Source organism: Hyperoodon ampullatus (assembly GCF_949752795.1).
Source record: "Hyperoodon ampullatus genome assembly, chromosome: 3".
Lineage (NCBI taxonomy): Eukaryota > Metazoa > Chordata > Mammalia > Artiodactyla > Ziphiidae > Hyperoodon > Hyperoodon ampullatus.
Genome location: NC_136916.1, coordinates 142186050 through 142199329, shown reverse-complemented (window position 1 = coordinate 142199329; position 13280 = coordinate 142186050). Strand labels below are relative to the sequence as shown.

General features: G+C 35.9%; 1 protein-coding gene across 2 annotated transcripts in view; it reads left to right on the top strand.

Moving 5' to 3' along the window:
- Window positions 1–335: 335 nt before the first annotated feature.
- Window positions 336–13280, top strand: part of PPP2R5E (protein phosphatase 2 regulatory subunit B'epsilon) — a gene marked incomplete at its 5' end in the record, with an annotated part of 155017 nt that continues 142072 nt past the window's right edge. For both annotated transcript variants that reach the window (XM_079698800.1, XM_079698799.1), the window contains one exon: window positions 336–492. In XM_079698800.1, coding sequence (XP_079554926.1) covers window positions 336–492 — 157 coding nt within the window. The remainder of the gene's footprint in view (window positions 493–13280) is intronic.

The window sequence follows — 13280 nt, the reverse complement described above, 5'->3', positions numbered from 1 at the left end:
ACGAACCCGTGTCCCCTGCATCGGCAGGCAGACTCTCAACCACTGCGCCACCAGGGAAGCCCTAAATGAACATATTAAATGCATATCGTAGTGGGAGTAGCACAATGCATTAGCATTGCAATATTGCTTATACAGTACTTATATTCTATTTTCCACCAAGTTTTTCTGTTTTCCCATTGAACATGTGACTGCTCTTAATTGATTTTATTTGCTTTCTTTTAAACATATTCCCATTTTCAAAAATAGTGTATGGGAATTTTAGAATTTGAGTAACTCACTTGTACGCTTCTACCTCAGGAATGTGTTGATGATACTTCTTTCTTTTCAGTAGGGATATGTCCTCAGCACCAACTACTCCTCCATCAGTGGATAAAGTAGACGGATTTTCTCGGAAGTCCGTCAGAAAAGCCAGACAGAAGAGGTCGCAAAGTTCCTCACAGTTTAGGTCTCAAGGCAAGCCTATTGAGTTAACACCTCTGCCACTGCTAAAAGGTAAGGCTCATGACCAGGTGATGGATTCCTTTTCAGTTGATCTTTTTGTATCTGTATATAATTTTCTTTTTTGTAGAGTTCCATATTTGTTAAAATTCCGTGTTGCAAATTGAAGGGATGGGAGGTCTCCGACATGTTGAAGTTATTGGTGTGTGATACACCCACTCCCCCTTTTAAAGGGTTCAATTTAATATAAATAGCCATGGGCAAATGAAAAGAAACTTATTATCAGAGAATCTCTCACATTGATAAGTAGAAAAACTGAATGCCACAGAAAATTTATGAGGTCTGGGTCTGTGTTTTTCTTATTGTCTTCTGCTGACATTTAGATGTATACATCGTATGCAGTGACAACTACAAATTGTACAGTTTTAATCACAGGAGGTAGACCTAGTAGAGGAGATGGTGCCATTAACTTACATACAGAAAATGATGTTTGAAATAATTCATTTTTTAAAAATGAGAAAAAATGGTCAGTAATTGATTACATGCATTTTTGTTTTCAGATAGTACAAATAGAAAAAGTATTTGATGATCGTATTGTTTATGGAATTAATATGAGACCTTTTTTTTCTAAATTAAAGCTTTTACCTTTTGTTTGAGTATGTGGGTACTTTTTGTTCCTTTTAATTTTTATCTATTTGCTTTATGTTTATGAACAAGCATTGTTTGAAATGTATCCGAACATAGCATTTATAGCATGGAGCTATTAGAATCTATCGTTGAAGGTAGATTTTTGTCTGCTGAACACTTAAGAGTGAGGAGAAAGGGGACGTGAACAATACAATGCACTTTAGTGGCTCAGAGGAAATAAAAAAACTTGGTTGCTAGTTAGTTAGTGAACATTTATTTCTGTAACCATTTGTGAAATCAGAAGGTATTAAAAGAAAAACTGGAGTGTGACTAGAAAAGATGCTCAAAATGTAGCCTATGATATTTCAAACTTCTGTTTTTCCCGTATGAACATTTTTTTTTAAGGGAGGGAGATTCATAAATGAGATTTCCATGTTTATACTTGAAATTGGTAAACATGAAATGAATACTATTACTGTAACGATGATATATCAGCAGTTAATGAAGATGAGCTCGTATGAGTTTGCGGGGAGAAAATTTTGACTAAAGTTTTTGCTGGTAAAAATGAAAAGAGTCTTTATGAGACTTTGGAAGAAAAATGAAGGAAAAACTCGCTAGGGATAAAAGTAACAGTACTTGAAATACAAAGTTGGGAGGTATATTGGATTCTTTAGTAGTTTAGTTAATCTGAAATAGACATGTAATAGCTATTAGCGTCTATATCTGGCAAAGGACTTTATTCTGAGGAAGCAGTATAAACTTTCTTAGGGTTAGAACAAATCTAAACTTTGTTATATTAATTTCTTGGCGCCCATGGTAAACATTTAAATTAGAACTTAACTGACCACTCAGAGCCATGGTGTTGGTTTTGTGGATAGTGGAAGAAGCATACATGAGAAGAATTTGGCACATGTTTTAATATTTTGTTGTTTCTTATCTCATTTTTAAAAAAATTGTAATATATATATATATAACATAAAATTGACCATTTTACCTATTTTTAAGTGTGCATTAAGCATGGCATTAGGTACATTCACATTGTTGTACATCCATTACCACCACTCATCTCCAGGACTTTTGATCTTCCCCAGCTGAAACTCTGTATCCATTAAACACTAACTCCCCATTATCCCTCCCTCTAACCTCTTTGCAACCACTACTGTCTCTGTGAATTTGAGTACTCTAGGTATCTCCTATAGGGGGAATCCTACAATGTTTGTCTCTTTTGTGGTTGGCTTATTTCACTTAGCGTAATGTCCTCAAGATTCATCCATGTTGTAGCATGTGTCAGAATTTCTTTCCTTTTTAAGGCTGAATAATATTCCATCGTGTGTGCATGTATGTGTATGTATATATATGCCACATATTGTTTACCATCTGTCAATGGATACATGAGTTTCTTCCACCTTTCAGTGATTGTGAATAATGCTGCTATGAGAACATGGGTGTACAAATATCTTTTTGAGCCCCTGCTTTCACTTCTTTTGGGTATATACCCAGAAGAATTGCTGGAGCATATGTTTAATTTTTTGAGGAATTGCCATACTGTTTTCCACAGCAGCTGTACCATTTTACATCCCTACCAGCAATGCCCAAGGCTTCTTCCAATTTCTCCACATTCTCACAGACACTTGTTATTTTCTTTTCCTTTTTTTTCTTTTTGATAATAGCCATCATAATGTGTATGAAGTAGTATTTCATTGTGATTTTTATTTGCATTTCCCTAGTGATTAGTGACATTGAGTATCTTTTCATGTGCTTTTTGGCCATTTGTATATCCTTTTCTCATATTTTAAGTGGAATCTGATAGTATTGTAAAATTTCCAAGAATTCTGCTCTCCAAGAATATGATTTCTGTGAACTTGTATGTTTTGCCAGCATAGGAGCATTGGAGAGCAACAAGATGATATAATACTAGATACATCCACAAGCTTAAATTCCAGACAGACTAAAAGTGATTCTTGTGTAATAAGCACGTTCTGGGAAAATATTCCGGGAAGCATTCCATAGATTTCCATATCTGTAGAATAACAAAGAAGTACAATCATGTATAGACTTTAGAAATGTGTATTTGTTCTTGATTATTATAGTGAATGTAAAGAGTTTGTTGAATGACATTTGTTTTCCTTACAATGGATTGACTTTTATTTGTGTGCCTTCTCACAACTTTAGGAGGTGGTTTATGAAATATAAGGAAAACATAAAAGGAATTTTTTTTTTGCCATTTCCTTAGGAAAAACCAGAGTAAATTATATATGCATGCCAAAGGGTAGTTACTGATTTAATTTTCTATAGAATTGTTTTGACTGAATTGGAAGGTTTAAGTTAATTTTATTTGGGGGTACAATATAAACTGTAGTTGAATTTTGGGGGTTGCTTTAACGAGTAAAGAAAAAACATGTCCTTAAGGTCTAATTTTAGGGGAGTTTGAAAACGGAAATTGTGTAAACATAGTAATTATGTAGCTCATCTTTTTAATATGTAAGTTTTGAAAGCTCAAAAATTAGGTATTCACTAATGATCACTTGTTTTGTGTGTCTGCCTTATAAGAATGCTTATTATATGCATGGTAATATTTGACTGACTTATAAGTAACACTGCCATTATTTCTTAACATTTTAAAAGTCTCTTCACTTGCAGAACTGTAACAAAGTGAAAGGAAAGTTTCATCTCTTTTGCTCTTTTCCTAATAGGTGGGGTTTTGAAATTTGTATCAATGATGTTATTTTTCTGTAGACAGCAACACCAGCATGTAGTTCTGTGTAAATATATCAGAGTGACCTGGCTTTTCCTGCAATTGTGAAATTGCAGAATAGTCCTTGACATGTAGACATTTGAGTTTTCTCCATAAAGTACTTCTGAAAATATTTTCAGAAAGTCCTAAAGTTTTTGAGCTTGAAGGACTTTTACTCATTTTCCTGATAAGGGAAATTCAGTAGAGGTTGAGTGCCTTATGTGCTTGATAAGAAAGTAAAGACTTGGATGCTTTCTGGGTGCCTGCACAGCAGGGCATAAAACAAGCTTTGACAGTTACCTAGGTAAGTCGCTGAATAAGGACAAAATAAACACTTAGGCAAATAGACACACACACATTAATAATAATAGCAATAATAATAATAACTACTAGGGGTAGTCGTATCTGTTTAGGTGGTTTATGTTTTCTACCCATGCCGTATTTCCTTCTCTTTTTAACTTTAAACGATTATATAAGTTTAGATTTGAGTGAGATGTTTTTGAAAGCTACCACCTCTTTGAAAATGGGATTATAATGAAAGTGGCATCATTGTTGCTAGCCTCACAATTCATCATATGTTTCAAAAGCATTTTGCTCATAGTTTGGACAGTCAGTATCAAACATTCCAAAAACTTTGATGGCTGGAGGTGCTGTTCAGCATAAAGAAACTCTTTGCCCCTTGGTGTTGAAACCTTTAGATTGGTAACGTATTTCTGTAACACTAATTCTCTGATTTTTTTTAACTCTACACTTATGATTCAGCTTACATTTTTATTTTATAGGGTGACAGTTTGTAAGGACTTGAAAAATTCTAAGTTAAAACTAGTTTGTGTGCTTTTAAAATTATTGGATGGGATAATTCATCTCTTTCATCTTTATCTGCTTTGTGTAGTATAAAGGAGCATACAGATAGAATTCCCAGTTTTATAATGGACTAGTGCTCTAAACTGTATTTATAATGCGAATGATCTCCTAAGAAATAATGTCCTCGATTTTGGTGTTCACTGTCTTCCTTGTAGGTTATGCCGCGGTGTCTCATGGGAGGAGGTACACGGGCTTTGTTGCCTGCAAGAGTCCTGGCTAGCTCACTAGCTGTGTTGCCTGGGGCAAGCGAGTTAGCTTTGGAAAGCTTGGTTTTCTTGTCTGTCAAATGGGGATGATAATAAAAATCAAGAGACGCGGCAGTACCACATTCAATATATTACTAACTGTTGCCATTTAACTGGGATTTCAGAAGTTACAATATGAATAATGTGAAATTATTATATGACTTTTTGTATTTTCCTAGCAAAAAAGTTGAAACTGGAGATTTCTCTGAAAATTATGAAACGAGAGCATAGTTTTGAGGTCATGAACCTTTTTCAACCCCCCAATACGAAGAAACAGTGTGCAAATGTGTTGAATTTAGTAGACTAGTTATTTTAAACATCTTTACGTGGCGGTTTTTCACCTTCTGCATTGGTATCCTGCCACATTTTTTAGTGTAGTGCTTTTTGACTTATTCGTTTTTTGAATAGATAATACAGTTATATGGTTCAAATTCCGAAAGATACAAAAGGATGTATAATGAAAAATCTTCCTCCCAAGTCGGTTTTCCTAATTAGCTCCCCTTCCCAGAAACAGCCAGTCATAATATACTTGTGTTGTAGGTACAGGCATTCTTAAACCCTTGAATGAATTTGAAATGCATTGAGCAGGCTGAAATTATATGTACATTTTGTATGCATTTGTCCATTTTTAAGTGGGATAATTCCATAGCATTTTCAAATGCTCAAAGGGGTGTCTGAATCAAAAAAGTTAAGAACCATTGATCTAGTTTGTACCTTAGATTAATGATGTATGTTCTTTTTTTTCTTTCCCATTATAGTTTATTACAAGATATTGAATATAATTCTTTGTAGGACCTTGTTGTCGTTTATCTATTTTATATATAGTAGTTTGCGTCTGCTAATCCCCAACTCCTGCTTTATCCCCCCCTTCCCCCACCTGTCTTCCTCTTTGGTAACCATAAGTTTGTCTTTTATGTCTGTGAGTCTGTCTCTGTTTTGTAAATAAGTTCAGTTGTAATTGATGTATATTCCTCAGGCAACTAAATTGTAGTGTGAGTGTATGCGAATGTGTGAATGGTTTTAAAAAAATAATCATAAGCTTTGCTTTTGAACCAGAAAAACATCTGTAAGTTAATAGGTGTTAACATTCAGCTTTGCAGCCTTTGAAGCAATGTGGTAATATATTTCTTTGGGGGAAGAAATTATAAGATCTTGCACAAAACCAGTATCAAATGACACTGTATCATGTGTGAAAGATTATACTAGTTGTAGTGAAGAGGCATTTCATTCACTTTTAGGTGAGAATTTTATATATCTACATCTCCTAATAGTTTGTTTCTGTAGCATAGAGAAAATTCCCATACAAAGTCTTACGTGGGCCAAAATAAATTGAGAGTAAGCGTTCCTGATTCGTGAATCATTTAAAAGTAGGGTAAGCAGCTTGCATTCATATCTGTCCCATCTGAGTGTGATAATTACTGCTTAGTTCTTAACTTAGGGTTCATGGATTTTTCATTGGGGATAGGGTGTGTGCATCGTGGATGGGCTTCAAGTTTCTAAGAACCTCCTAAAATTATATGTAAAGTTTCTTTGTAGGTGCATTTGGTTTTTTTTTTTTTTTTTTGGAGGATAGAGTTCATTGCTTTCATCAACTTCTCAAAGATTTAGCTCTACCATCCCTGCTCTTTCCCCAGAGTTAAGAGCTTTTGGCTTAGACCAAAAGATTGGGAATTATTATTATTATTGTTTTTCCTGAGTATCATGTTAGCTTTATGTGTGCGCAGATGCATTGGATACTTACCAATAAATATTGTAAGCTTTAAATAGAATTCATCATAAAATGGGTCTCTCCAGGATATAACCCATCCAGGGCAGAAAAATTTTAAGGTGCCAAATGAAACCTCTCCTAAGGTGAGGTGGTCCTTTTCTACTTAGAACTTTCTTCTCTTGACTTTGTATCATTTTTCAAGTTTCAGCACAAATGGGACCTTCTTAGGGACCATCCTTCATCACTTTTAAAAATAGTCTCCTTTGACGTTTCTATCACTGTTGTTTTCTGCATCATATTTATAATCTGAAATTACTTTATCTTTGTTCACTTGTATGTTATCTGTTTTTCCTCCCCAATGAGAATATAATCTTTGGTGTGGAAACCTTGTTTCTCTTATCTCTAGGGGCTAGATCAGTGCCTCATACATAGTTGGTATTCAATAAGTATTTGTTAGTAAATGAATGAACATTGTTAGTTGAAAACATCGAGGTTATTAGTAATAGCACTATAGACATTTATTTTTCCTTTCTAAATATTAAATTTTGCCCCCCAAACCCAGGCCATGCAGGTTTTATTTTAACTAGTAATTTACACAATTTTTTTTTTTTTTTTTTTTTGCGGTACGCAGGCCTCTCACTGTTGTGGCCTCTCCCGTTGCGGAGCACAGGCTTCGGACGTGCAGGCTCAGCGGCCATGGCTCACAGACCCAGCCGCTCCACGGCATGTGGGATCCTCCCGGACCAGGGCACAAACCCGTGTCCCCTGCATCAGCAGGCGGACTCTCAACCACTGCGCCACCAGGGAAGCCCTACACAAAATTATAAACTTGTTTAATGAAGACTTTTTATTTTTAAAGGATCAAATTGCTGAGTGTTCACTTAAAAAGCTGAGAGTAGTTTTCTTCTCTGGTAATTCTGCATGTTTCAGGTTAAAAACAAGTGCTATCTTGTGGAGAGAGGATGGAGTGGATTTTATGTATGACAGACATTCCTTTTACTTAGGGGATTCATCACTTTCATTTTGTAGAAGTTAAGATATTAAGTATAGTGAAATTTCTTTTTTCTGCTGGTGTTTGGAGACTGAATTACGGGCTGATCAGATCACCAGGCTTTCTTTCTTTATATAGTTTAAGAGAGAATAGCATATCTGATATTATAATGGACTTTCAGAGCAGTGTTTTATGGTCAAATTTTCTCTTGTCTTTAAAACTTTTATAATAATGTAAGCTCTTAATATTAACTAGATTTTGTAGTGCTTGAAAAAAAAAACAGTAAAGTTTCTAGATATTACAAAAAGGCTAACTAAAGGAGTTCTTTGGTTTGTTTGCCAGTAATGACATTCTCTTTCACCACTTAAAAATATTTTTCTACCTTTTGTATTGTAAGATTTCAAAAAAAAACCAGGGGTCTTATTTTTATATTATAGTAGAATTATGCATAAAGGAACTTATTAATTAAACAGTATAGTATATTATTACCTAATATATAACAGTATATACCTAATATATGTAACATATTACCCGAGGGAGGCAGGTGGTCTCTCTGATGTAAGAATGGAGACTCTGGGGTCACACACACCTAGGTTCGAATTCTAGGTCCACTCACAGCCATGTGACTTCCAAGCATTGGTTTGTTTATTTCCAAAATTGGGAGAGGAACCCACTTAATAAAGTCAGATTAAGTGCTATCAAGCAGGTAAAACATTTAGCTCAGTGCTGACGATGCTGTAGGAGTTGAAGAATATTAACTATTATAATTATAGGAAGAACTGTGTAGTGGAAAATGTATACCAGTGTTTTTCAGTTGATTATTTCTTTAATACATTACATGAATTATTTACGCTTAAGGAAGAAAAATATGGAGTATGTGGAGCTGTGAGAATTAGACTTTGAAAGCAAAAAGGAGAACTGGTTCTTGTGGAACAATCTCAGCATTACTGTTTAGTCAACATTAGTTTGAAACTGACTTCTCATTTCAGGAATAAGAACTTAAGGTGGCTAATGTGATTATTTTCAAGGGAAATTCCATTTGTGGAGAGTTAACCAGGAGAAATTATTGTTAGGTAAACTCATTTTGGAAGTTGTCTAGTAGGACAGGATCTGCAAACTTTTTTTGTGATTGCTTACTCCTATCAGTAAAAATAATGTATATTTCTGTTTTTATGTTGTACACACGTGCTATTATATGAATATCTAATGCGTGTTAAGAATATACACAGACATAGAAAGTTAAAAAGGATGATACTGGAAAATAAAATGTGTAGATGTTCTTAATACTTAATTTTTTTACCTCCTTTTCCCTTGCCCACCCTTCCAGCACATTCACTAACCCTGAACACATCTTTGTTTTGACATTTTGCTTCATAGAGAGAACCTTCTCTTCAGGTTTTGAGCCTCGTTAATTTTGTAGCATTCTGTTTTGAGCCAGAAAGAGTTGACCTTGGAGCCAGATGTGGAGAGTGAATGAGAAAACTTCTTTCTTTATCTTCTTGAGGTTTTTGTCTAGGCTTTTGAATTTATTGCACCTTAGAGAAACAAAATCTGAATTGAGGATTTTGCCAGTTTAAGGAGTATCATAGAAGGTTCTTTGTCGAGGGCTCTTATTTTGCTGTTGATGGGTGGGTTTCAGGGTGTCCTTAACCCTCTTGAAATTCCAGGCAGTTTTTGTGTCTCTGTGCAGATTGACATTTTTTGGGGGCAGAGGGTTTAGAGCTTTCATCAGATTCTCAAAGGAGTTTCCCTAAAGGCTAGCAACCATTGCCTTGGGTCGTAGGTGTCAGTTTCCTCACTCAGAGCAGAGAGAGAGAATTTGTCATATAATTCCTTTCTGTAGAAGGGAGATCTCATGTCAGGAGGTTTCTCCTGCATGTGTTTTCTGATTTTTAATTCTTTTTGATACCAAACAGAACTTTAAAAGGTATTTGAGGGTAGAAGTTACTACATGACTCCAGTGTGGTTGTTTGGAAATTTTTGATCAGTGTCATTTGAAAAATTAAGCTGGTTGAATAGAACTACCATTGGTAAAATTGAGAGTGCCTGTAAAATAGCATTTTCTCTGGAACAGCTGTGGACCTGGAAGAAGTCGGGAGGAGAAACTCAGGTTATCTCTGCTGGTGAAGAAATAATTTAGTAACCGGTGAAGGAGAAGAGAAGCAGTATCTCTTGGTCCTGCTATGTGCCAGGTGAGGTACCACATGGTGTCGCATTGAAGCTTCCCAACAACACCAAGAACAAGGGATGTTTGCTCTTGACTGCGGGTGGAGAGAGCCTGAGTTGGGACCCCAGTTCCATCTGTTCCAAAGCCAGGGCCTTTTCCATTATGTGCGTTAGTGGTGGATGAACACAGGTGAGCACTGGAGCTAACAGCCTTCTTGCTCATGCTGTGCTGGGATGATTTATTAAGTGAATCATCTTACTACCTCTTGTAAGAACCCTGAAAATTGTAAGGAGACTGAGGTGATGAGAAAGGGAAGTGGAGAATAGAAGCAGGAGGAGCAGCCAGGCTGGCAGTGGCACTGTGGGTGGTGGATGGTGACAGGGAAGAGTTGAGGAAGAGCAGCAGGCCTCACAGACTCAGCTCCTTGGAAAGGCCAAGGCAGTGCCACCAAGAGGCAGACAGGAAGGATAGCCAGCACCTCACGTTGGCAGGGAGGGGGAGCTGCCTCTCTGGACCCCTGTGGGACACAAATGCTGTCACCATAAAGGTGGGAGAGTTAGAGTTTGGTAAACAGGTAGCATTCTGGCAGTGGTATTTTTTACCATCATCTTCCCATCTTTGGGAACTAGCATATTGTAGGAAAGGATATGGGTTCAAGCCTGGGTGATAATTCTACCTGTGTGATTTGAGATCAGGTATTTAACCTCTTTGGAGCTTCAGTTTCCTCTTTTGTAAAATGAGACTCATACAGCCCAAGGTGGTTGTAAGGAATGAGATAATGTGGGTAAACTGCTAATGTGTGGTCGGTGGCCTAATAAATATTCCTTCCCTTGTCTGTCTGCCATTGATCTTTCTTTGAGTCACTCCTGTGGGCCTGCATCGTATTTCAGAATACACAGTGTTGTGAGGGAAGGGGTCTGGCAAAAGTTCATCCATTTATATAGGCACCATGAAGGACTTTCATCTTAAGGTGAGGTTACATTTTATGTAATTAACTCGCCGTTGCTAGTGCCTGGAACACTGTTCAAAGTAAAACGTTAAAACATTAAAAAGAACGTGGAGAAAATTGGGACTTGCCACCATTTCAGGAAAAGTACTGTCTTCTGACAAGGAAGATGAATGCTTTGGAATTAGCCTTTCACCAAAGCAAGCCCAGAAGACAGTATCTGGGAGTGGAGGGGTTGCACCTTTGCCATACCTAATAAGGATATACAGTGAGAGTTCAGAGCGGTTTCAGGCTCCAGAGGACCTCTCATACATTCTTACATTAGCAGTTTGGAAATCACAGCTACATTGTACCTTCCACATTATAGGCATGTACCACTTTTCTTTTTAAATGAGTATTTTGAATTCAAGAACACTTGTAGCAAAAATGAAGCTTCTTTTGCGGGTCAGAAGGCTATTTCAACATTTGACTCATCAAGTTAATTTTTCGGAAAGATATAATGATGAATCAGAAGGATTGGTGTTTTCCCCTAATTTGTGAGCAAAAGTCAAAATGACTTGAAAGCAGTTTGATACAAGAGACTTTCTAAAAAGTAAAAGGATGTTTCAGTACTCTGTTCTGCCTTGTCTTGCATGCATTCATCTGTGTTTGCCTTTTCAACTACATCTACAAGTGGTATAACTAACTGGTGTTTTTAACGATACCTAATCATTTAGAAATAAATAAAGTTCATTTCACTTTAAGAAAGCTTAAAGATATTTTAATCAATAACAGTTAAGATGAAGTTCTAAAACTTAGTTCCTTCAATTTGGGATGTGGCTGGTTCTTGGAGGTTTATAAGTTTTTAGCTATGAGGAACCTTGATGTAACCTTTGGCTGTTGAGAAAACCTTGTGCTTTACTATCTAGAGTCAGTTATTTCCTAAAGATTTTGGATAGAGCTATATTTTATTGTGTTTAGATTTATATTTTGACATTGTAAAAGACATTTCAACTAATGGTGGAATTTGTTTAGGCATTTCTGGTTTAGTGGTATGTTCTAGAAATGGTATATACTTTAAATACCCTTGAGCTTAGGAGTGGTAGACCCTGTACTCCTACTCTTGAATTATGGTGAGACTCGAATGAAATAAATGGTGTGCAAGTATTTTTCAAAGTATATATGAAGCAAATAGCTATGAAAGGAGTCTGCATATGACCTGGCTAAATCAGTCACATCCAAAGGCCTTAAATTCTCATTTTTGAAATTTTTCTGTGGGCTCTGTAATTGAGTTCATTCATTCATTCATCAGATTTCTACTGTGTGGTGTGATGTACTAGGCACTGTCCTGGGAACACAGTGATGAACAAAACAAGAAGATTGATGAGGTACTTCTGAAAAGGCCATTGTAGCTGGAGGTCAGAGACTGATGGAGCTATTTAGGTCGTTGGGCCAAATCATCCAGGCTGGGTTAAAGTTTGTCCTTGACCCTGAGGGCATTTGTACATAGCCGTAAATATACAACGACAGAGTATATAAATCACCCACAAACCTCCTACCTAGTCATGAGTATTTTTCCCTCATGTTTACATATTCTTGTGTTATGCTTTAAAAAATTTTTGTTATATGTAATGATTAATACCATTTTAATTACTTTGAGATATTCTTATTATTGGAGTTGGAATTTTAAAAAGTTCTTTTTTCTTGTTGTGGTAACATCATGCTTGTCATCTTATGATACTGAGGTTTCTTTGAAAACTAATTGCTTAATCATTGCTTGCTTTTTGAAAATTATTACCAATGTAGTTTCACTCTATAAACATGAAATGTACAAACTGTAAAAAAAAGATATCAAGTCCTTTAAAAACTAAATAAAATGCATCTGTAGGTCCAGCTACATACTCTGTAGATGGCACTGTGTTATTAAAGTGCATGATCTTAAGTTTTCATGTGTTTTAATTCACTGTTTTATGAACTGCTGCTTGGAATAGTGGGGAACATAATACATTAGATTTAATTCATTAACAGAAGAAAGGTTTAGAAAGATCCGAGCTAGAACTATTGTCAGCACCACTTAAAGTTCATTAAATGAGAATGCAGGCAACAGTAAAACCAGTTAGGCAAAGCAATTAACATTAGTGTTATGGTTACTGTAAAGATTGAGAAAAATAAATAATTGAAAGTATTTTAAATTTGACAAATTGAATGAAGTTAAAAATCGAATCCACCTACTTGTCATTTGCTAATTTAAAATTTTCCTGAGCTATTATGACTTAAATTATTGAGTGTTATCTGTGCTGCATTCTGTAGGTGGTGAAAATTGAGCGGAGTGAGTGCTTTTCAGTACCAGTGCTTGAAGCAGAACTGAATTTGTGATGGTTTACATAAGGAAAAAGCATCATCTGTGATTATCTCAGACTGTGACTTGTGGGGAAATCCAGCAAAATAAGTAAAAGAACTGTAGAGTCTGGAGTTTTTGACAGTCAGGGCTTAAAGGACCACTCTTGGACCTTAGTGGTTAACGAATTTCAAAATGATTTTAGAATCAATGTGCACACCTCTAAGTGCAAATCTATATTTA